This window comes from Lathamus discolor, chromosome 5 (assembly GCF_037157495.1).
Source record: "Lathamus discolor isolate bLatDis1 chromosome 5, bLatDis1.hap1, whole genome shotgun sequence".
Lineage (NCBI taxonomy): Eukaryota > Metazoa > Chordata > Aves > Psittaciformes > Psittacidae > Lathamus > Lathamus discolor.
This window is the reverse complement of record NC_088888.1, coordinates 9,537,771-9,563,080: the sequence shown is the minus strand read 5'-3', so window position 1 is coordinate 9,563,080 and position 25,310 is coordinate 9,537,771. Positions and strand designations below refer to the sequence as shown.

The following is a 25,310-nucleotide window of genomic DNA, read 5'->3' as shown; positions in this document are numbered from 1 at the left end:
TGGAGAGGGACTTTTGACAAGGGCCTGTAGGGACAGGACAAGGGGAATGGCTTTAACCTGGCAGAGGGGAGACTGAGATTAGGCATTAGAAAGAAATTCTTTGCTGTGAGGGTGCTGAGGCCCTGGCACAGGGTGCCCAGAGAAGCTGTGGCTGCCCCATCCCTGGCAGTGTTCAAGGCCAGGTTGGATGGGGCTTGGAGCAACCTGCTCTAGTGGAAGGTGCTCCTGCCTGTGGCAGGGGGTTGGAACTGAATGAGCTTTAAGGTCACTTCCAACCCAAACTCTCTGTGATTCTACGGTACAACCCTGCATTTGGGTTTGGTGGGCTTCCACTGATCGTGGTTTTGAAGGTTTGCATTGATTTCTGACCATCTCTTTTGTTGCAGACCAATAAAGCTAAATGGGTCCAGTCACTGGAATGACTCCGGATAAGAAAGCTGAAACACCCGGAGCAGAAAGAGCTGCAGGATTACGGCAGTGTCATGGCATGGGAAGCTTGCCTGATGCAGGCGATGCCGGCAGGCCAAAGGCCACTGTGGTGGACAGAGATTCAGCAGATGACGAGCTCACAAACTTGAACTGGCTGCATGAAAGTACTAACCTGCTAACAAACTTCAGCCTCGGGAGCGAGGGTCTTCCGATCGTTAGTCCTTTATATGACATTGAGGGTGACAGCGTGCCATCCTTCTCACCGTCCTGCTACCAGAACCCTGAAAAGAAATCCTCCACTTCCAAACCCCCCTACTCTTTCAGCCTTCTCATTTACATGGCGATCGAGCATTCTCCCAACAAGAGCTTGCCGGTCAAAGAGATCTACAGCTGGATCCTGGAGCGCTTCCCCTACTTCGCCACGGCACCCACTGGCTGGAAGAACTCGGTCCGACACAACCTCTCCTTGAACAAGTGTTTCCGAAAGGTGGAGAGAGGCCATGGCAAGGTGAGACCTGGCGGGAAGGAGGTGGATCAGGTCTGAAATTCAGGGGGAATGGAGAAGACGCTGTTCTTGAGGACTTGCGGTTTGGTTTGATTTGGTTTTCCCCCCTCCATGTCCCGTAACGCTTTATTTGCAGCTGGAGATGGTTTGGAAATGCCACTCTGACAAATCACAGGATGACAGAGGTCACTTGGGTTTTGTATTTAGTGCTGGCCTGGGTAGAGCTAGCAGTGGTCATACTTTCTAAAACTGGCTAACGTGCTATTGCAAAGGACCCTGTTTTCACTTATAATTTTGTTAGCCTGCAATACCCTGCCTTAAATTTCAGGCATCTTGGGATGTCTTTTTGCTGAAGCTTCTTAAACTGGTGCTCTCTCTGTTTTCCAAGGCTTAATATCAGTGTGTGTTCCTCCTTCCATGCTTTTCCAGCATGGCCATGGCTACCATTGCACTGGCAAGCAGAAGAGATCGTGGGATGCCTAGCAGGGAAGCACTGGTGATGCCCATTTGGGTGCAGATGGGGCCTTCTGCAAGGCACCCTTGCTTGCAGGCACACTATATGAATGTGGCTGAGTGTTCCTCAATGTAACTGCTGCCTTGAATATTAAACTCTTTCATGTGTGATCCTCCTTTACACTTACCACAATAACAATCTTAATTCTTGCATTTAATGTACTGTATTGCTTTAACCTCTGTCATAACACAACAGTGTGTGTCTCTGCATGGTGCAGACATGAGCTTCACTCCTTAAATTCAAGGATACTCTTCCCTGTACAAGCTCTTTCTTCTGATGATGGTTACAGTTTTACTGGTGACTTCCTTTTCCCTCTCTCATTTCCCATCCCATTTCTCAAAGAGGTGGCTCTGACTTGAATAAACCAACAAACCACATACCAGCAGTCAGCAAACAAATCCCGGATGCGTCTGCTCGGAGGTCAGCCTGAGTGGTAACAGGCTTGTTATCAGAAGTGTGTGCAATGCCTGATGTGCTTGACAGCCTCTCACTGTAGATAGAGGTCCTGGAGCTGAGTGGGCACTGGGAAGGATTGCCTGTACTGGTAGGACTAGATGCCCCATTCCTGGCAGTCTTCAAGGCCAGGTTGAACTGTGCTTGGAGCAACCTGGTCTAGCGGAAGGTGTCCCTGCCTGTGGCAGGGGGTTGGAACTGGATGAGCTTTAAGGTCCCTTCCAAACCATCTATGATTCTATGATTTTCAGTGTCCCTGCTCCTACATTAAATTGTTAGAGTGGTGTTGTCCCAAGCAGCAGCTTTGCTTGGGAAAAAGGACTTTTTGCTGCTGTATGGCAAGTTCAGTAACTCTCCCATAGCCAAGTCCTGCTGGCTGTTGGGATGGGCTCTTAATGTGGCTGCAGGTGCTGTAATGGAGTAGCTGCAGGCTGTGCATGTGTGAAGGACGTGAATCTGAGCAGCCAACACAGGTGGCAAAAGTGCCATTAAGGGTCTGTGTGGCTCCATCCTGGAAGGGAGACAAGAGTTTCAGAAGAATAAAGAAAAACAAAGAACATGTCCTATATTTTTGTATAAGTTCCTGCTGTCTGTGAACCTGCCATTTAAAGCTCAGCTCTTTCCAGCCTAGAAACACTCAAGGTTTAGGAGTTACCATCAAAACCTCATGTCTTGGCAGGTGGCTGGAGGAGCTTGAGACTGCCAGGTCCTCTGCTCACCCTCCCAGCCTCATCAGTATTGCTGGGCTCAGAGGATGGCTTGCTGCTGGATACGATGTCTCTAGTAGGAAAAGCACAATGCAGAATCACTACCAGTAAGATGATGCTGATGTGCTCTGTCAGCATTTTCCCAGGGCTCCAGACACTCTGCAGCTCTCTAATTCTTAAGAACAGAAACTGCATTTACCAAAAACGCCCGCCCCAAAAAGCCTCTTCTGAAAGTTTACTGAAGCTTCCCCATTTCCAGCAAACAGTGGTTAAGTCTTGATCCTCTGCCCTGCTTTAGAAAGGACCAGATGAGAGTACTGCTCCAAATTCTCCCTGCAAAACAAGTCTTTGGGGCACAGCAATACACGTAGGCTCCATGGGGGATGATGGGAACGCTCAGACCTGCCTCAGTTGTCACTTTGGAGCAAGCAGCGGTAGCTTCCAAGCTCGTTTTGCAGATGGGGTTGCCTGTAACGTGTGCTAGCCATGGTTACAGCCATGCCTCCGGGTGCTTTGCTCAGAAGGCAGGATAATTTTGTATTTTCTTCTGTTTTTTTCTTTGTTAATGGCATCTTAATTGTGTCTCAAAGGGAGTGCGAGTCAGCTTCTATCCCAAGCACCTGGGTAAGCAGGGAGGCCCATGGCATGTTGCATCAGAGGAACATGGTTTATTTTGGGGGAGAAGGGCTTTAAAGCCTTTCAAGTGAATCTGGGCTCTAGTATTGGAAGACTGTGTCTGACAGGAGAGGAGGGTCTGTCCCCCACATCCCAGGGCAGGATGAGGATGCTTTATGATGCCTCCATGGGTATTGTTGCTAGCCATTGGCTATGAAATCGTTTTGCCCAGAGAGGTGCTGGATGCGCCATCCCTGGAGACATTCAAGGCCAGGCTGGATGTGGTTCTGGGCAACCTAGTCCAGTGGACTCTCCCTTATGAGACAGCACTGCAGTCAAGAGGAGGAACCTCTCATGTTCTGGAAACAGAATGTACATCACATCTCTGCTAAAATATATACTGCCCTTTCTGTAAGCACATGTTGTGATGCTGCTGTACCTAAGTGGTTTGTCAAAGTTTACCCCAGTTGATAGAGCTGAAATACCCTTTCTTACTAGAGTTACAGTTGAGCTCATGCCTGCAGTCATCCCAACAGAAGATTTCCAGTGATTCTCTGGTAATGGTGGCTGGGAGCTGGAGCTGATGAACAGCAAGTGGATGATGCTGGAGCCAGTGCCTGGGACACCTGCTTGCCTTCAAGCATACCTGCTGTGGCTTAGTGCCCCTGAAGATGTGGAGCTGTGATTACGGGTTTAGTTTGATGTGATTGTGATTCTGAGCAATCCTCAAAAGATACAGCTAATGCATTTGAAGCACTGTCATGTAGCCTTGGGACTGGGGGGAGAGAGGTCTGCAGGGGGACACCGCTCTTTTTGGAGGAGCAGTGTCTGATATGCAGACTTGAAGTGAAAAGTGGTTTGGAGTAGGAAGTCCTGAGGAGCCTCCCTGCTCTTTGCTAGATTTGATTTTACAATTGTGGGTTTCTGGATTTTTTTGTTAATCAATACCACTGGGGAGAAAAGGTGTTAGGAGGCAGGAGCAGCATCCGCGTTAAGCATCAGTTTGGCATGCTGCTGCTCATATGGATGTGGCCCTGCCACTGTTCCCTCCAGGAGGTTGGGGGAGACAGGGCTTGAGTATCTCCAACAGATCTCCCTTTCTTTTTCATGGTAGATATGTCCTTTTTTTGACAAGACATGGTGCTAGGCAACCTGTGTGGCTGTTCAGGTATTCAGGCAATGAGCAGGTCCCATCTATAAGCCTGTAGAGATAAGAGAACGATGTCTATGATCTGATATGGTCTATGATCTGGGTTTAGGACAGACCTCCATGTGTACACACAGTATTTGCCAGTACCCAGCTAAAGTGGAAGCAGTTAGTGAGAACAGCCCATACCGGATGGAACCACAACCGCTGTGGAGGGCTGAAGCTGGGTGTTTCAACAGTTGCCCCGCTGTTGATGTGAAATGGTAACCTCCACCGGCAGTTTAGCATTTTAGGTCATAATAGACTTGGTCTTTGGTAGGAGAAATGGCAGTCTGTTTTGTTGCTGTGGTTAGACCTCTGGTTTCTTTTCAAGCTGGATGTATCTGTGTTCTATGGGATTTCCAGCTCCAGCTATGCATGGCTTTCCCCTGAAGTGTGACACTAGTAAGACCTGTCATGGGTTGCCACTGTGCATCTTTGCTAAGGCAGCGAATGTGAGTGAGACGATGCATACAAGCAGCTTCATGGGCATCACCACCTCTTTTGTTTAATGTCTGCTTTTAGTGCAAATAATGGTGGGTGAAAGTGTGATTTCACATTCTGCTTAACCCAATCTAACTTCCCAAAGAAGTATACTTAACCCAGTCTGACTACTCAAAGAAGACGTCAATAAACAATTGCCTCTTGCACTGGACTGAGTGTCTGTCTGGCTTCAGCTTGCTGTTGCAATACCCACCCAAAATCCTTGTGTTGTGTTGTCAGGGCAGCAAACTGGTGGGAGTGCCTGGCTGGGAAGACGAAAGAGGGAAACTAACTCCATTCTGGCTGCAGGCCCAACTGAACAGCATTAGGTGTCAAGTGGAAGTGCTTGCCTGAACTGGCAAGTAAAACCTGTGGTAGCCTCAAAGCTACCAAAGGGAGAAAAAAAGCAACCCCCAACATTAGGGGTTGGGTTGCTGGGGAAAGGGTGTGGGAAAGGGATAAAGGATGTGAGTCTGTCATTGAGATGATGGATGGAGCCGTTTGGGAGGATACCCCCTGTTAGTACCTAGCTGGCTAAATCATCCTGCCAGCCATCATGGCTGTTTAATTAAAGGTAAGCTTCTTGATAGGTATCTGACAGGCTGTGTTCAGTTTTAGCATGAAAAATGAGTATTAATAAAGATTCAGGTTAAAAAAATAAATAATGGAGAGATGCTGCAGCTCAGAGATCTTTATGAAAGGCAGTAGCTTCAACTAAAATTGTCTCTTTCTCGGCTGGAGCTCTCTCTGGTTTGATTTTTCACTATGTATAGCAAAATATTTCCTCTTTTCAGGAAAAGGCCTGTGACTTAATAGGACTACAGATTGATGTGCTCTGTGGGTCCCTTTTAGTCTTATTTCATTGACCATCCATAAAATGGTGCTCAACTATTGGCACATCAAATTTAATAGGAAGAGTAACTAGCACAGTGGTGCTTGCGTTGTTAGGTGCATCAAAGTATGTTAGTTGGGTTTTTAGCCAGGCGTTTGGCAAGATGCTTTTACAGGATTGTGTAAAGTTAAATGAGTATGTGTGCTTGTGTAAGTAAAGGGAAGGGTGCTTTGGTTCCTTAGAAACCCCTTAATTGAAAGACTGCTGATCAATTCACCGATGCCTGGACAGATCCCTAAACTCACAGCTGTACTTAGCAAGTGTTAAAATAAGGTTTACAGCTTTCAGTGGACAAACATGAAAGGGAATGGAGCTTTGGAGATGCTATCCCAAGCTGCAATACGGGTGCTTCCGTACCATATAACGAGGGTCTTGGGACCACATGCTCACACAGGGAGCATCCCCTTTCCACGCAGGCAATGCCTGAGGATGGTGCACATCATCTGTACAGTGCTGGATGCCGACATCATTGCCTCTTGGGAATGTTACATTAGAAATGACTGTAACAGCCTGGCCTCTGGCTCTTCTAATTTGCAGTATTTCTTTCTTGCAGGTGAATGGAAAAGGGTCATTATGGTGCGTTGACCCGGAATATAAACCTAATCTTGTCCAAGCACTGAAAAAGCAGCCTTTTCCCTCAGCGCTTGCTTTTTATACGCCACCGGCATCACCACCGAGGTAGGTGAATTTTCTCATCCGAGTAAGGTGCGTGGTTACGATACAGAGGAAATGCCCATGGAGTTGTTGGTGTGTTACCGGCTGCCACCCAAGAGGAGAATTTGAGTGGGGCTTAGGTGAGACTGGCTGGAAGAGCTGAGGAGATGTAATGAGCTCAGGCTTCCCAGGCAGCAGATCTGGGATGTGTGTCCAAGTCACCTTCATAACTGTGGGAGAGTTTAAGAGAAGGAGGTCAGGGCTGTGGTGGGTGCTTATTGGTGATCCCCTGTCTCTGGAGGGCAGGCTGTCGCAGGAACTGCAGCAAAATCCTCCTTCATAGTTCACCAGGACTGATCTAGGGTGCCTGGTGCTGCTAGCTTAGAAGGAAGTGTGGGTCTTTCTCCTTTAAGTCACTCGTCTGGATATAAAATGTGTATGTTATATACTGTCGTAGAAAACAACTTTTCCACAATGTGAAGTGCTTAGAGAGGTTGGTCTGAGAAAGGTGTGTTTTTCTTGGAGGCTGTTAACAGCATTTTGCAGCAGGGATGGGAAGAACAGCCTTTACCATAAACATGCTAGGAAGTGGAGCCTGCAAGACTTCCTCACCCGGCACATTTTAAGATTAGGCAATAGGTTCTGGAGAATTCGAAGTGAACATCCTCAGTAGAGGAAGAGGAACTGCAGCTGGGTCAGCCTATGGGGTGAGACAGAGAGGAAGAGGAGAAGGACAGAAAGCAGAAAGGAATGCATTGCTGATGGTGAGCTCAGTTCTTAGGTAGGCATGTGGCTGGTTTATCTAGTTTAGCAAAGAATTTGGGTGAGATAAGAGATAATTATGGTCTCTGAACATTGCCCTATGCCTTAACCTTATTGCGAGGAGTTTCCTTAACAAACAGGAGGACCTAGGATTACTGGAGCAGGATGTAAAACTGGTAACATTGAGCAGAGATTTATAAGGGTCCAACAGGTCACTGACCCCGGGAGCTGGCACCCCAGTGCAACCCTTATCTGTCTGGCAGTAGCTGAAGATTTGTGTGGCATGGGCTTTTCCAGTTGGGCTTGTAACCTACAAGATGAAACAGTGGTCTCTGACCTTCCAGCCATCTTGAGCTGTAAAAGGGTCATGTTGGGTTTGAAAGAGCCAAGCAGAAGTATCCTGTTTTCAGTGGGAATGAGAGCATTACTAAAATAACCCTGAAGCACTTAAGCATTAAGAAATAGTGCAATTGGAAAGTAAGAGATGGCTGGTGGTATTGTAAGGCTTTCTATGGGAACAAAGATTATTGAAACTACTGTAATTGGACTCCAGATGATAATGCTTTTACAGGCTTTAATGTTTCTCTGTAAGGGCATGAACTTCTGGTTTTTGGTACAACTTGAGTGAAGGTTTTGGTCCTTGAAAGCTTTGTTAACACCGTATCCATGTTAACATGGTGAAACTTTGAGATTTAAAGAATAATACAGATGGGAAGGGACCTCTGGAATGCTGTCTGTCCAGACAGGAGCAGAGGATCAGGACATACAGCCTACTGCAGGGCAGGTCATTCAGAGCCTCAACCTCTCCAAGATTAGCCCAATGATATAAGCACTGAAGTTACGATTTACCTTGCTTGTAGAAACGCAACATGCTGAGATTAGGTGTAGCGAAGGAGAGATGTTACCCGAATGCTGAAGTACTTGCAAGATCAGGACTTCAATCTGAAGCTGTCGTTTCCGGTACCCTTTTTTTCCTTCACTGAAGGACTAATCCCACTTGCCAACTATCACAATTACAAGGAAATCCTGGTCCTAATGAAGCCACATGGCACAATTCCCACTGCAGGGCTTTTATTTACAAGGACAACAAAGTAAACCCAGCATTTTAAGATACTAAACTTCTCCCTAATGGAAGCTGGTTTATTTGCCTGTAATGATAATAATGCAACCATTTGTATGACTTTCAGGAAAACAGATTTATCGTTTTCCCTTCCATGTTCAAAAATCCTTGGACCAATTTTGGGGAGAGGCCCTCGAGGGGCCACCTTGTGTGTGAAAAGAGGAAGCCCAGAGTTGCAGCTGGAGAGAGGCTGGAAGGACTGTCCAAATTCATCTATAGGCTGATGCTTGAATTCAACTGTGACTTGTGAGAGGGCTATGTGTAGTGTTCATAATTACTTTACAGTGTGCTGGGGGGCTATGCCTATCATTCAGCAGGATTCTAGAGTAAAATGAAAGGTGTTACTTTGAGTAGAAGCTTTCCAAAACTGGAATCTGTATCGAGTTACACTGAAATGTGTATGATCATAGGTGACTGGCTTCACTGATGCGTTTTATTTCCACACAGCTTGTTCAACAAGTCAATGCAAGGCCCCTGTGTTCTGTTTCTAATACTACTGTATTATATCCCTTGGCTCTGGGGACAGGCAGGGTCCTCATCTTCCTCATACCTTATGCAGATGCATAGCTTGCCTTAATACTAAGCATTAATTTGCTCTAAGAAGTCTCTGTGGATATGATTCTTGGAGGATGTGAGATCAGAAAAAGGGATGAAGATGTTTAGTATCTCTTTGTACAATCTACCTGCAGGTGGCAAAGCCAGCCACGGTGGGGTGTGCCCATTGCTTTCCTTGTGGCTTTTATTTTTTTATTATTATTATTTTAATTTTTTCCTCATTTTTGGATCTGTTCCCTTTGCACTCCTTCAAGAAAACGCAGGGTTTGCACATATTCACGTTCAGCTGCCCTGGATCTTTTTCCCTTTGGCTGCCACACTGGGAGATGCTTAAATGCGACTCTCCAGTAGCTTTGGTTACCAGTGCCAGGCAGGCTGCTGTGCTGCCGGAGCTCCTTCCATAGCTCAGATGATGTATTCCAAGCCACCTTGCTTCATTTCTTTTCCTGCTGCACTATGCCAACCTTTGGGGCTGTTACCAATGGCCAGCTGAGTCTGGATAACATGATGGCAAGTTGGGCATCCCTCATTAACAGCTGTGTGGAGTAGCTGATCTCAGGGCTGTTGAGATGTGTGCAGCCACAGCAGCAGCCAGCAACCGGTGAAAAATATTTTATTCAAAATTCAACTGAAAGGATGAAGATTTTAGTTAAATAAATGTATTTTAGAAAAATGAAGTCACCGTTTGGGTTTTAATTAACGATCTAGAGAAGGTAAAAGAAATATGAAGGATTTAGCAACTTTGTGATTTTTTTGGGGAGATTTGTGGCTGTGCCTTATTTTGGAAAATAGAGCTGCCTAAATATGATAAATATGAAAGGTGAACACACCTTAATGATAGAAATCACCCCATTAACCCCATGAGGTTGCTGCTACAGGTTGGGCTTGAAAATTCTGCCCATTACCCTTTGAATTCTTCCAGTAATGCTGTAAAAGATGCACATTGCTGTGTTTCACGCAGTGTTACGAGTTGTGTACTACTTCTGTTGTATTTGTTTCTAAATGTTTGCTACTGTATTTATAATGAACTGAATAATTAGGACTGGATGTGTAGCAGAAAACCATGTGAAAGTTTTAACTTGACCTTTATGCTGTAAGGTATTAAGTGGTACTTTGCCAGGCGCAAAGCTGATCTAACACAACAAAGCAGACAGCACCACCAAAGCAGCCCAGCTTCAGATAACTTAAAAATGGGCAGATATCTTGGTTTGAAGGGGTTTTTTTGCTCTTCCCCAGATTTTGGCATGACACTACCTTTTTGTTTTTGTTAATCTCCCACTACCATTTCAAAGAGCAGATGGACACAACTGGTCCTTAACTATGCTGTTGCTCCTGGGCTCTAAGCATCACTGCATAAGCTAATGTCTTGTTCATACGGAGGTTTTACTTAGTAACAATCACTGTTTAAAATCCAATCTTTAGGCAGGTACATAACTCTGCCAAAGTTAGTGTCTCTTGCCCACCAGACTTTTGTTTACTGTGTGTGGTTGGAGGTGTTTTCTAAATGCTGCTGATGGCTTACAGTGCTCCATAAACCATCGACCAATGTGTCAGGCCGTCTACTAAGGGCAACAGAAATTGCTTGCCCACCAAACTGTGGTGCTTGGGTTGGGTTTGTGTTTACCTCTCTCTGATCATATTATTGTGACTACTGTACTTTGTAGAAATCATTTGGCTAATCAGGGCTCGGCTTTGACCTGTTGCATTTCTCTTCAGTAGGTCGGTGTCCCCTCACTACCTAACTTCAGTCCTTCAGCAGAATCACGGCCGATCTCTCAAAGGTAAACACTTCATTTTCATTTGCTTTGCTGCCCTGGCTTTAGTCACAAGTGTGTGCTGAAGCCCAGCTCATGTTGCGTATGGACCTGCTCTGAAGGGTCTGCTAGATTATGATGTAGTGGAATACATACTTCTTATATTAGCCACCTGTATGTTAAGTTTAAATCCCTCAGATGAATTTCAACATGTAGTAGCAGCTGCCTTATTCTGCCAGCAAGGTATTTAGCAGGCCCATCACTCCTAAGTACGACATGCTTAAAGAATGAATATTTCTGTAGAAAACAAATCCAAAAGATACACCTCTCTATGATAGTTATATGGTTACCAAGAACAAAAAGCAGCAACTTTTAATGTATGTAACTGGTGGGATGTGGCCACAGAAAAGTGGGTGGGAGAGCATGATGGGGATGGTGGGTATACTTCAGATGAGTATTTCACAGCTGTGTGGTCCTTTTCACTCCCTTGCCAAAGAGATGGGCACAAGCTGGTGTCATTGCCAGTGTAATTAAGCAGGAAGACCTGAGTTCTGGATATTAACCCAGACAATAGAATAGCCTCATTTTGTCTGTTTAGTTGAAGGTGTCACCTTAAAAATTGTAAAATGTTCATTTTAACTCTTGGGAGAGAAGAATAGGATGGGTTTAACATATACTCCAAATACAGGTCTTGATACTGTAGGCTGCATGCAGTACTGCCCCATTTGACTGCAGTCAAATGCAAATGGAAGCAGCAACAGCTCTTAAACAGGAGATGGTTACTTCATTTTCCCATATATACCTTTAAGAAAGCTTTATTTTAAGACATTTTAGTGGGCTTTGGTACCAGGAGGTACTATGTTAGTCAGCATGCTGGGAATCACAGCATCTCTTTTGAAGAAGCCTGTTCAGGCCAGGTCTTGCACCTCGCTGCTAAAGCTTAATACATTGAAAGCTTGTCCTTGTCAAAAATAATGCTAAGGGTTTTTTAAAGTGCTGTGAATTGTGCTCAGTTTTTAAAGGGCTGATTCCAAGAAAAAGTGAGCAGAAGTTAATTTATCATAGAGGAGTGTTGTTAAAGCCCTTTCAAAGGGTTAATGGAAGGCCCCTGATGAAGAAGGACTTGAGCAGCACAGCAGACATCCAGCGCTCTGCTTTTGCTAGCACAGTAGGCTAGCAAGGTTGTTTTTAGTTTTTGGCCTCAGTCCAAAACCATCGGTTAGGCAGCAAAGCCAAGTATTTTTAGAGACCAAGCAGCTGCCTGGTCCACAGATGATAATTACCATGCATCCAGACAGAAGTTTTATGGTGGTACCTGGGTGGCAAGGAAGCATCCCTGGCTGGCTGGCTTCTGTAGAGCTGCTAGGTCTGGGATTCCCAGGGATTAGAACCACAGAATCGTACAATTCCAGGTTGGAAGGGACTTCAAGGAACATCTGGTCCAACCTTTCTAGGCAAAGCATGACACAGGCCAGATGTTCCAGCACCCTGTCCAGCCAAATCTGTGAAGTGTCCGACGTTGGGAAATTCACTGCTTCCTTGGGGAGACCATTGCAAGGGCTGATTGGCCATCCACTTCCCTAGGGAGACCATTCCAGTGGCTGTGAAAATTTTTCCTCTTGTTTCCAATTGGAATTTCCCCAGGAGTAACTTGTGCCCATCCCCCCAGGTCTTTTCCATGTGACTCCTTGTAAAAAGGGAGTCTCCATCTTCTTTGTAGCCACCCTTTAAATACTAGCATGTGGTGACAGGGTCTCCCTTGAGCCTTCTCTTGTACAGGCTGAAAAACGCAGGTCTCTCAGCCTGTCCTCACATAGCTTTCCAGTCCTCTCATCATCCCTGTGGCCTTTCTCTGGACCCTCTCTAGTCTGTTCTCTTTTTATATGGCATAGCAGGGACCAAAACTCAACAGTATTCCAGGTGTGGCCCGACAAGCACTGAGCAGAATGGGATAATGACTTGTTAGGGAATAGAAGAAATCCCCCTCCTCTTAATGATTTTGCTGGTGTGTCCTTTGACAGGTTTGGAGATTGCCAGTCTGATGCTAACTATTCCAATTTGCTACACTGCAGGTGCCAAAATAATGACATATATCTGCTCTCATTTAACTTCTTCAGCTGGGTGAACCTGTTCAGCATCTGCCTGGCACTGGAAGCAAGCCATTAATGTTCCTGGGGTCACATAGGGCTGCTGTTGTGCAAACGAAAGAATTCCTTGGAATAAAGTGGCTCCTCAGCCATTCTGATGGGGAGACATAAGTTTGGGAAATACTGCTCTGTTGAGAACACTCAGAAATGCAGCCAAAGCACATTAACAGTGATGCAGAGTACTGCTGAGGAGTCACTGCAGAAGTGTCTTTCCTCATTCTTTGGGGGTACAAAGATGCAGCAGTGTTCTTTGCAGGTAGTAATTCTGTGTTGCATCAATGCCTCCAGTTGCTTGTCATTTTAACAAAGTGGTGCTTATATACCAACATCAGCTGTGAAAACCAAATGTCTGTGATAGCAAGTGAGGAATAGGAATATTTCACTTTCTGGTATGGTAGTGGTGGAGGAAAGTAACTCTTCATGCTTGTTTTTTAATTTCTTTTTGTCAGCTGGATACATATGACTTGGAAATTCAGGGCCTCTATTGCCAGAAACAGTATTGACACAACAGGAAAAAAAACCCAGCCTTGTGAGTGCAGTGGGATAGACCTTAACGTATGCTGGTTTTAAAATGAGAGATAGTGAAACAAGGGAGAAATAGGTACTTACGTACACCTTGGACATGGTGTTTTGCTCTGAGACACCAAGGCTCTTGTGAGAGCTCACTGTCTCATTGCTCCCCTTTTCCCTGGTTCGTGTTCCATATGTATTTCTCCTGGAGGGACACAGACCTGCTCAAGCAAGTCCAGAGGAGCCCATGTGGAGATGTTCTGAGGGCTGGAGCACCTCTGCTCTGCTCCCAGGGCCTAAAGGGACCGACAAGAAATCTGGAGAGGGGCTTTTGACAAGGGCCTGTAGGGACAGGACAAGGGGAATGGCTTTAACCTGACAGAGGGGAGATTGAGGTTAGACATCAGGAAGAAATTCTTCCCTGTGAGGGTGCTGAGGGCCTGGCACAGGGTGCCCAGAGAAGCTGTGGCTGCCCCATCCCTGGCAGCGTTCAAGGCCAGGTTGGATGGGGCTTGGAGCAACCTGGTCTAGCGGAAGGTGTCCCTGCCCACGGCAGGAGGTTGGAACTGGATGAGCTTTAAGGTCCTTTCCAACCCAAACCAGACTGTGATTCTTTGATCCGTAGCTGGATGTCAGGGAAGGAAGACCTTGGATTTCCTCTTTTTTTTTAAAGTGCATGAGTGTGTCCTGAAATGAGAGAGAAAGGTGTGCTTGTTTCTTTTCCTTTTCACCTGATTCTAGTTAGAAATGTCACTCTGTCATAATATCCTTAAGGCACCCTTTCTAAGATGTAAGCAGTCTGGGTGGCAAAGGACAGCGTTCCTCAGCAACGCTTGTTACCATAGCTAAAAGTGCTGCAGTTCACCTAAACCTTTTGAAGTGCCTATGTATTATTTAGATCCCTGTGCTTTCTGGATGAAGTAGTTCAGTGCCCCTTTTCCCTCCTTGTCTTCTCGGTTTCTTCCATCTGACTTGTTAGTGTGCAAATTACTGCCGGAGGAGAGAGGTGTGCTGAATTAGTGCTGCATTAACGGGCACGTTTGTTCTCAGCCTTGCATATTCACATAACCAGGGTAAGAAGCTGCTGAGATGCTTTTCTGTGCCATATGCGTAATCTTTCTCTCTCAATTGGTACCAACAAAAAGCCACTTGTTGGTAAGTATAGCAACAGCATCATCATATGAATGCCTAATTAATGATTCTTGGCTTCAGCTTTGGTAAGTGCAGTGTGAGAATTCAGCATTTGAGTATCATAGATAAGATGTGAGGCTGTTCTATAATGGTATTGCACTGTACGAGTGTCACGCTCTGTCTGAATTCATACATTCTCCCAGCCCTGCCCTTTATTGTAGGCCAGTATATATAGCTGTATGTTCTCTACATGTTCTAGGGGCCTCATTTTGTCAGGCTTACCAAAGATCTAATGTTTTGCTGCTTCTCTTTCATAGAATCTGATATTGATGCTGCTACTGCAATGATGCTGTTAAATACTTCCATTCAACAAGGGATGTTGGACTGTAAGCATAAGCCGTTTTACTTTGTTTTTCTTTTATACCCAGAAGCTAGATGTTGCGGGAAACAAGTATGGTCTATTTGAAAAGCAATTCTGGGTTGATTATTCTTTCCCTTATTCACGTTTTACAGAACCACCTTCTCTTCCCCCTGCATTTAATCTTGGGTTGTTTTTTTTCAGCAAAGTTCTTCCCCTGCCCTCTTTGTGCTAGATGGGAAGCAGAGTTTCTTAGTTAACTTCTGTTTCTCCAGCTCTTAGTTGTGATTAGCTGAAGACCGTTGTCCTTCATGGATAACAGTAAATGAGCACAAGATATTACGACTCTTAAATGCTCGCATTCAGTTTACTTTGCAGCCAGCCAGAGTGTGCTCATATCAGCCTACCAATATCTGAAGGGGGCCTTCAAGGGTGCTGGAGAGGGGCTCTTCATCAGGGGCTGTAGCAACAGGACAAGGGGCAATGGGATCAGACTTAAACAGGGGAGATTTAGGTTAGATATAAGGCAGAAATTCTTCCCTGTGAGGGTGGTGAGGCAGTGGCACAGGGTGCCCAGAGAAGCTGTGGCTGCCCCATCCCTGGCAGCGTTCAAGGCCAGGTTGGATGGGGCTTGGAGCAAGCTGGCCTGGTGGAAGGTGTCCCTTCCCGTGGCAGGGGGTTGGAACTGGATGAGTTTTAAGGTCCCTTGGAACCCAAACCATTCTATGATTTTGCAGGTGATCTCAGTGGAGTATTTGCTTACTGATGAATCTTGGTTTTGACAGGTGAGAAACCTCAGCCTCTGAAGACACCTAAGAAGAGGAGTTACGGCAGCGCGTTCAATCCTCCCAGTTCCATAAATTTGCAGGGAAATGATTCTGCAGCCACCAATATTGATCCAAAAGAGGATCACAACTACAGTGCCAGCAGCATGGGCTCCCAGCGCTGCGCATCTAGGTCCAGCGTGTCTTCCTTGTCCTCCCTTGACGAGGTGTACGAATTTATCTCCGAGACCAGCCATGATGGAAGTGATGGCAGCGAAGGATTTCACAGCGAAGTGGATACAGACGTTGACTATGAAGATGATCCTCTTGGAGACAGTGGCTATGCATCCCAACCTTGTGTAGATACCTCTGAGGAAAGTCAGCCTAGCAACAAAGCACTCAAGGAGTTGTGTCAAGAAATTGATGAAGAGTTGAAAGAAGCAGCAGGGTCTCTGCTCCACCTTGCTGGCATCCAAACGTGCTTGAGTTCCTTAATAAGTACTGCAAAGACCCACTGTCACAAGCAAAGGAAGAAATAGTATGTTTGTCAGTGTTGAATATATACATATATTTTTTTTAATTGTGGCAATACTCTTCTACTTTTACCCTTCACAAGGGAGATCAAAGCCATAAGAGGACTCATTGCTTTTTTATTTTTGGCGCTAACTATAATTTAGCCATTTATTTTTAAATCACTGCCTAAAAAGAAACGTTATTTAATCTTCTCCAAGTAGAAGAGGTGCATGACTTGTGAAAACCTGAAAGCATACTTCTTAATGACCGCTTTGAGTTGGTTTTACTTTCTTTTCCCCAGAGATACGTTTGTTCAGGTGCACATTGTGGATCATATTTACAGCTCTGTTGGCCTCATTCACAGAGGGGAGTCTTGCCCTGTATAAGGGCTCTGACTTCCACATAAAGGATTAAAAAGGAGGAGAAAAAAGAAAGCGGTTTAAAAAAAAAGGGGTCCTGGCTTTGGTTGCCTCCTCCCACCCATCCTCTCTTCACTCCTCTGAGACAGGTCCTGGTTGGAAGGCTGCTGAAGCAAATCCAAACGGCTGCAATTTTCAGCCCATCTGACCCTGGCTGAAAACCTGGAGCACTCCAGGAGTTGCTCTCAGCAGGAGGCAAAGTACCCCTTGGAAGAGTGTGAGTAAGGGGTAGTGAGGTGGGTACCACCCACAGTTTTCTTCTTTGTCCTCCTTCCCCCAGATCTGCTGTGTGCGGGTCAGATTCCTGAAAGAAAACAGGTTGGGGTTTGTTTGGTTTTTCCATCTTAAGACAAATTGACTTTTTATGGGGGGTTGCATGTGTCCTTTTCATGCAGATGCATGCGCGCATATGCGCACCTTGGATGTAGCCAACAGTGAAAGCCAAGTTTGATGTTGTCCTTGTGTTACCACCACTGTTGGTAACTATGTAATAGCTGCATAGTCCAGCAACACCTACCCTTCTGCTCCCCTATATATTCATGGGGTGGAGAGGAGAAAGACCCCACAGTTGGTGGTGACAACGTGGACAAGGTGCAGGCTTTAGGTGGCTAAGCAGTGAACAGCTGCTTAAAAGGGAACATTTTACCCCTTATCCAAGACAAAATAGAACTTCCTTTTAGATCAGTGAACCATGAATTACTTTTGGGGGGTTTTGCCCTTTCCTCCCTCCTCCATTCTTGTCGTTTCTGTCCCATGGGCTGTCCATACGTTTTGTTTCCTGATCACTGTGCCTTGTGCTGTGTGAACCCCATTAGCCTCCTGCCATATACAGGCATCTAATAGGCAAGGTTTCATCATTTGGATGTGCATTATCGCTCAGGAGGACCTCTCTGTTTTGGGAAGAAATTCCTTCACAATTCATTTTTGCAATAAGAGAATCTCTTTAGAGTTCCCAGGCATCCTTCAGCCAAAAATGTTTTAGTTGTCTGGGGGACTTTTTTCTCCTTTTTCCAATTTTTACTTTTCTTTGAAGATCAGTGGTGACTGCGTACAGCTTCCTGTAGATGAGGACTTTCTTCTTTCAATTTTCTGTTCAAAATGGGTAAGCAGTTCTGTTGGAGTGGGTTTTAACAGTACTGTGCGTATAAGGATGCCTTAAGTACGTTGCAGAATTGATACAGCTATCGAGGTCAACTTTCCTGTTCCTGAAAGATAGCACGATGTGCCATCAATGTTCTTGCTAACATGTGAAGCTATTGCTTGAGCAGGTGTTGGGTAAACTGATTGAAAATTAGGAGCAGAGCCACCGAGGAAACCAGTGTTCCACTGTTTTGATTGTTGAAAAAGGTGCTGGATTCAGCCAACAGCTACCCTTTCCCTAACAGGGTATTTTTCTGGCTATTTGGAGGCCTTTCTTAGACCAGTGTGGTTCTTTAGTGTGTTGGGTTTTGGGTTTTTTCGCCTTATTTGTTAGTCTCTTCACGAATACTGCCATAAACTGCGTACTTCAAACATGAACACAGCCATGCTGCTGAAGATCTGTTGCTCTGAGGGCCTTCCAGGGCCTCTTGAAGACAACAGTGGTGCTCCTACTGACTCAGTGGCTGTTGGATCAAGCCTGAAATATTTGAGGTTCTTTGTGTTTTGGAATTTAAAGCCAATGTTATTTTTTCTTTTGAAAGCACAAACACTAGGAAAAAGAAAGTGTTGTTTTGGGTTTTTTTTATCCCCAAATACTTCAATCTTAAGAATGATCTCTTGAAAGGGAAGAAAAATACTCTGCTGCATTCCTCTTTGTGTGAGCACCCGTTAGCCTACAGCTGTGACAGGGTAACATGTGTGCAGATGTGTATGTCTTCTGGATATCACAAGTGGTGCATTAGCCAATTAGATCTGATACTGGATGTGTTACTGACGGATAGTAGGAGGAAAACTCGCTATTTAAAGGTAAACTAAGTCCCAGTGCAGTCGTTCTTAGGATTTTGAGATGTGAAGATATGAATGCTTGCTGGAATTGTGTTTTGCTCATGGATTGCTTTTGTACTTGGATGGAAAACTGCAAAGGGCAGAGTTTGTGTCTATGTGAAAATAAGGATCCAGCTACACAGAAATACTGTTAACAGACTGGGATTTTGCTCGGTACCATGATTTCAGTAGTATGCTGTTGAAGGGGGTTGGTGCCTTGCTCCCACTGAAGGTGGTCACAGATTTTCTGTAGCTTCCAGTGAAAGCTGGATCAAGGTCCCAAGTACTCTGGAAGTGGTCACGGTCGGCTCTGTGGTTTGGTTCTGTATTGCTTTTTTGCCTCAGACAAAACTTGAGAAGGCTACTACTAAGAGCGTGGCTGTGCTGGCGTTAACCCTGACATTGGTGATAATAACTTCAGTGTTTCTGAAGGGATGGGGTTGGGTGCTAACAATGCATTTAATTACCATATGCAACGAGCAATAAAACCGTACTAATCTGAAGTTAGCAATGAAAGCTGCCTCTGTCCTTACAGCTTTCAGCCTGGGAGAACTGGAATTGTGGAAGGGGGGAAGCAATCGCATCCTTTCCCTGGGGCACAGTGGTGCGCTCTTCATGCTTTGCTATCTTCTCTTTCTCCTCCTGAAGGAGAAGGGAGCCGATAAGTGCCCCTGACCTTGTTCCACACCTCTGCCTGCACATTTTGGCAGGCAAAGGCCACCTGCTTGGTTGTGGAGCATCCCTCTTGGTAGTGGGAGAACAGCTACCCTTCCTTTTGCTTCCATACCTAGCATTGGGTTTGGGTTTGTTTGCCACCTCAGTTACAGACCCTGGTGTATATAGTATAAATGGAGTATAATTTAAAGTTATTTTGATTGTTGGGTTTGGGTTTTTCTTTTTAGTGACATATGTAAGGTGTTCATGCCAATGGTTGACTCTGATATATTTTGGCAAGCAAAGTATTAACGAACCACGTTCAATTATTTAAATGCAGTGAAGAAGTGTATGAGACTCATGGGCAAGGGAGGCTGCTCTGTTGAGGATGAATCTGATGTGAATACAATATAAACCTGTATCTGCCTTTCAGATTCCCATACTAAATTACTGCTTTTTGCAAAAGTCGCATCAAACGTTTTGAAATGCAGCTGTAAAATGGAAGTTGTATAGTTTGCAACTTTTCATCAGCCTGAAAAGTAAGTACAAGCTCTGGTGAAAGCAAAGTACACTCATCCACGTTAATTAATAATGGTGTAGTCAAAATATTTATTGAAAAGAAAAGGTAGAGTATTTTAAATGTTGCACCTGCCATTATATCTTAAAGCACATTCTTCACACCTAACTGCCAGTGCCATTATCAAGTTTTGTTTTATAAATGTACATTTCCTCAAACTAAAAAGCGCATAATTATAAGTATTATGTTACTGCCATATAGTGATACAAAACATTTTATAATTGCCAAGTCATTGTAACTATTATTTATTTAAGAGTGAATTGTAAGAATGCTTTCTGATCAAAAGAACCAGAGTTGTTTTTAAACTGTTCCTGTTAGCTTGTTTCTAATGTAGCATAAGCAATGTCCTTGGGTTTGTTTAGAATAAATTTGCCAGTATGTGACCAATTCTAACCCTTTTTCCTCCGGTTTAGTCCTTTACCCGTTTTAAAGACGATTTACAGAAGTTTAGTTTTTTGTATGCTAATCTCTGTTAATTAAAATGTTTATAAATTTTATTTTTACCAAAGAGATGCAATTCATTATGACAAAATATTGCAGAATAAACTTTGTTTTATAACATTTGTGACTTTTTCTGCCCACATTTTTCATTCTGATGATCAAAGGGGCTTTTCTAAAATAAACAGCATTGCAAACAGAAAGCGCTGTGTGCTCTCTTTATCTACAGACCCTTGTTCCGAGGGCCCCATCTTCCCATTTAAACCTCATCCATGAGACTGGGCTAGTGTAAAAAGCTAAATGTGCAAGTCATTGTAGGTTAGTTAAGTAGGTTAGTTAAGACACTTGCATGCATGTGGAAGTCATCTCTTAAATACCTTCTCAGTCCACAGCAGGATTTGCTTATAGTCAGGTTCATCCAGGTAATATTTGAAGAGTGTCATATTAAGGCCAAGATTTTACCCTTTAACCTGGAACTCGAGGAGCTAATAGAAGGGCAGCAGAGCTTAAAGCCCCGTCCAGCCTGGCCTTGAACACTTGCCCGGTGGGGCAGCTTATGGAGAGATGCACGGTATCTTCCCTTTACTCCATTTACTTTCATTAAGGAAACAAACATAAACTATCCATTTATATAGAAGACCTTCCACTGCCTGAGAGGCAGAAGTACCAGAGGGGAACACAAAATGGGACAAGATGCTTCTTTCTTTTAAAAGCAGACATGTACACCTCTTCTATTTTTATTTTTTAACCTAGTAGTTATCACTGAGTTAAGTTTCCTCTGTAGGATCTGATGGAAATGCATCTGTTCTTTCTCCAATACTTGAAGTGATCCGGTAGATTTTTAACAAAGACTGTCCTTCATCACCATATAAAAACCAATTTAAATCACAAATTACAGAATATATATGCACTATTAATATCTTTGATTTAGTGTTCATCTTAATACACTGATAAAAGAACAACTGCTCTAATTAGTTTGGACAAAATCACAGCTATGTATCATATGTTAATGATGTCTAATTGTTATTCACTGTATTATGCTAAGAGAGCCTGGAGTTCATTGCTAAATTTCCCAAGAGTGTTTTCCTCTGTTACAACTTTGCTGGAAATTACCCTCTGTATGGAGCCACAACTCTCAGAATAAAGCATTAACTGAGGTAATTACCCACTTATACCAGCTGTATTTTAAGGACGTTTGTGGAGGAAACACTTAACAGATAATTTAGAAACAATGGCTGTCTAAATTTGACACAGAACATGGTTATACTTTCACAGATCTTGAGCTTCCAGATACCTGTAAGTGTTCTTAGTTTGAATAGTCTGAGTAAATACATGTAGCTGTGAACATCTGGTGTGCTTAGAGGTAATCGTGTGAATATCAGTCCAGCAGTGTTATTGTCAACTTTCCCAGCTTACTTGGACATAGAAACGCTCTTCCCTGTTTTTTAGCAACGAGGATTGTCCTTGCACCTGACATGTCAAAGCCCTATCACCTCTGCTCCAATCTTCAGTCTTCAGATCAGCTGGGCATTCTTGTTTTCCCTTTTCTTCCAGAAGGCTCTGCTGAAAGGTACCTGCTCTTACAGTTACAAGCTATTTATAGCTAACCCAAGATTATTAACTACCCTCTGCCAGTGTTAGTTTAACCAGCTCTTCGTTAAACATCAGACTGTTTGTTTTCCTATTGCATCAGTACAAAAGCAATTGTTTCCCTTCTTAGGCTCTTGACTTATTAAACAAACCAAGATTATTTGGTTTCTGTTTGGAAGACATTATCTTCATTCCTCTGTACATCAATTCTCATTTAATTCACCCTGCTGGCACATGCATGAGAAGACCTATAGGCACTCTTCTGGAGTGCCGGTGCTTTTTGTAACCTGGTCTTAGTATTCCCTGGCTTGCAGCACCACTCTGTCCTGCTGTGTCCATGGCCTTTACCTGGTCACACAGAGTTGACTAATCCTGTTATCAACTAATGTGTCCATGTCTTTGTTCTCCTTCATCGCTGCCAAATGGTGAGGCTGCAGTTGGCAGAAGAAGTTGGTGGTTCGTGACCTGGAACTTGATTTAATGAGATTTGTCTTGATCCTGATTCTTTGTGATCTCTCCTGGTGACCCTCCTGCTCACCAGGAACTCCTTTTTGGCACAGCCCATCCAACTAAAGGAAGAAGGACAAAATTTGTCAACCATGACACGTATTTCATCAATGCATGTTGTCATTCAGCTCATTTTGCAGTCATCTACAAGGTGGTTTGGGTTTTTTTGCTTGTTTGTTTAAAACAGTGGGGACAGATCAAAGGTGTCTTTGCCTCATGGCTTGGTAGGAGATGCTACATTTGCCATTGTCAAACTTCATTTGAATCATCAGAATGACTACCCTCAAACACTTGTCTGTGCTTTTTCAGTGTTCAGAGAAGGACATCCAGCTTCTTAAAACAAGGTACGTGTACTGAGCATTATTTTTATGCTGGTTGCCATAATCTCCGTTTCCATAGTATCTTGACTTTCCAAGCCCTAATAGGCAGCATACAGGATTGGACTGAATACCTAATTTCTGTATCCGTTCCAAAGACACTGCTAGCAGTTAAGCACTTGGGTATTTTCATGTCTAGAAATGCAGGCTGGTCCCTACCAGACCAACCTCAGAACCACTTGATGTGTTTATGTGCTTTGCTGTTGGGCAGATGTTCAGAAAAAATCTCTGTAGGTGCCTGTATCAACCTTTACACAGCATCACTTTTAAAAATAGATTTTGTGCCTTGAAAGCTTTTTTTTGATTTAATTAATTTGGTATCTTGGTTATCCCAGTTGTTTCAGATGCTAAAATAAACTCGGCAAACTACATTTTCAGTTATTTTCAGTAAGGGTACATTTTATTCTCTCTCAAGCACGTTTTCTGAGCTGCTGGTGGAGGTTTCCATGCTCTGAATACATAGTCAGACCTCCACAAATTACAGGCATTTTGATTTGTCTTTTGCCTCTGAGTAATTTGAAAAGATTAAAACTCCACCTGTTGAGTTCTGATGATGGTGTGCTGGGCAAAATGACCTGCTGTTCTGTGCAGCCTGCGAGCTCTTCCGTGGGGCAGGTGAGGTGTAGACAGGGCTCAGTCATTTCAACAGAAAAGATGCCTCCTTAAATCTCCAAGTGGCTACACAATTTTGGGCATTCACTTGAGTGTGATCATGTTCAATGCTACCTTAAAAAATGATGCTGCCGTGCTGCATGATGTCACCTTGACCCAATCATAACCCATTTTCTGTGAGCATAATCTTAACTCCCCAGAGAAGCATCCGCTGAGCGACAGCAGCATCCCATGCAGCCGTTGCTAAGCGACAAGGTTCAGCTTTCAGCAGGATCTAATTTTAAAGTATTTAACCCTAGATCTGTCAAGGCTCATTATATTCGATGTGGTTGTTAATCCCTACTTGTTGGTGTCCAACTTCACAAACACCCTGGTCCTGGTAGGGTTGCTGGTTTATTTATTGTAGATAGTGGCTCATAACAAGGAGAAGCATCTCACCTCCTGGTGAGCACCCCAGGTAGATCTTGATACCAGATTTCATTTCAGTGATGACCTACACACAGAAATATGGGATGCAATTAGAGGTGGAAAACAGTGCATTGTCACTTGGTGAATCTTCCTTTCTTTGTTGGCTCACACAACTGGCGTGCACCTACTTTCTTTCTAAGGAATGCTGGTTTTCAAATGAATGAAGGCTTTCAGATGGGCAGCTGGCAATCACAATTAAGCTTCAATTTTTAGTGGCATTATGTGTCCTTTTCTAGCTGAATTTCATCTAGGTTAAGAAGCAAGTCGTCTTACCTAAAACCATTCAAAAAACCTGTTCTCATTTTGAAATGTAAAGGGGTTTTAATACTGGAAATTTTTAAGTCTTTTAAATCATTACATAGAATATTCACCAGTCATAAGGAAGTTGTTGGGGTTCTTTTGTTTTCTTGGTTTGGTTTGTTGTTGTTGCTTTTTGTTTGTTTTCATTGTAAATAGTTTTCTTCATTTTATTTCTGTCTAAAGTGTACAGGCCTGGACGCCTACTCCCATCTTTTAAATATAATCCCTTCATTATTTACTACACATGTCCTTGTAAGTGCATTGTAAGTGCACTCAAGTTCACTGCTAGCTCCTTAAAGGTATGTGGTATGTGCTATTTCACACAGATGAAATAAAGCTGCTCTTACCTGTCAGGATCATAACCAGAAAAGTACTGCACAACAACCCCCTAAAACGTAGGTAAAAATAAAACAAAAAATAACCCACAAAACCCCAAAAACCAACAACAAAAAAAATTAGGTTATCATAGATTTTTCAAAATGCTAATATAGTTCATCCCAGCCTCATAATCCTGCCTAAGATTCTTCCTCCTCCCGTTGTTAGGATTTAAAATGGACACTGCATTGCTCCTCATGCTGTTTCTCTTTGCCAGTACATGCTAATCTGCAAAGACAAACCTGTCTCCACCAAGGCACTTTTTCCAGCAGTCAGCTTGATGGTAATACTTTCCTGCTGCATTTCCGTCCTCCTGAGGCATCACCCCTTCCAGTGCTTCAAGTTCAAGGGCTTGCGATGTACAAATACCTGTATATCACCTTCTCTTTCCACATGGTATGTTGTGCCCTGTTCCCGTGCTCTGCCAGTGAGGGACCCTGCCCCACATCTCCTCCATCCTGCTTCATTTTCCACAACATTCTTTGCACACCAAAGACCTGGCTTTAGTTCATTCCAAAAGCCCAAATTACTTCTGGAGGTGCCACAATATTTTAAAAATTAAGAATGCTCACGAACAGGAATAGCTCTGATTGAAATGTTTCCTAAACTGCTGGAAAATCTTCCAGATCCCTTTTCTTTCTCTGCTCACGCGTCTGTCTCTGGAGAGTTGAGAAAATAAAGACAAACCCTTGCCATGTTTGCTGCAGGTAACAGCTCCTCACATGGGTGAGCTGCGACTTCCATCAAAGGCTGTGTCCACACCTGGGGTATGTGAAAGAGCATCTCACTGTATGATCTTCATAACACCCCTTCTCAATTCAGTCTTTTATCTTTCTCTATGCAACCGGACAATATGTCTCTAGGGATTTAATGTACATTGTTTATATTTTTCTTTCTCTAGCAAACGTAAAAGACTGTAGAACCTGAGTGCAGGCAGTCTCAGCAATGGCCCCTTCAAGCATGAAAAGAAAAGCAG

General features: G+C 44.0%; 1 protein-coding gene and 1 long non-coding RNA gene across 8 annotated transcripts in view; one reads left to right on the top strand and one right to left on the bottom strand.

The window, feature by feature from the left end:
• Positions 1-20,308, top strand: part of FOXN2 (forkhead box N2) — a 107,471-nt gene extending 87,163 nt beyond the window's left edge. For 6 of the 7 annotated variants that reach the window (XM_065679671.1, XM_065679673.1, XM_065679672.1 and 3 more), the window contains 5 exons: positions 387-937; positions 6,338-6,462; positions 10,592-10,656; positions 14,735-14,803; positions 15,561-20,308. In XM_065679671.1, the coding sequence (XP_065535743.1) occupies positions 401-937; positions 6,338-6,462; positions 10,592-10,656; positions 14,735-14,803; positions 15,561-16,078 (1,314 nt within the window). In that variant the 5' untranslated portion in view covers positions 387-400 and the 3' untranslated portion in view covers positions 16,079-20,308. The remainder of the gene's footprint in view (positions 1-386; positions 938-6,337; positions 6,463-10,591; positions 10,657-14,734; positions 14,804-15,560) is intronic. The other variant, XM_065679677.1, reaches the window with a different exon arrangement.
• On the bottom strand, positions 19,710-23,686 carry LOC136014722 (uncharacterized). The gene is made up of 2 exons (XR_010612839.1): positions 23,630-23,686; positions 19,710-22,264 (listed from the first exon to the last, which is right to left on the bottom strand). It is a non-coding gene; the product is annotated as an uncharacterized LOC136014722 (long non-coding RNA).
• Positions 23,687-25,310: the final 1,624 nt, after the last annotated feature.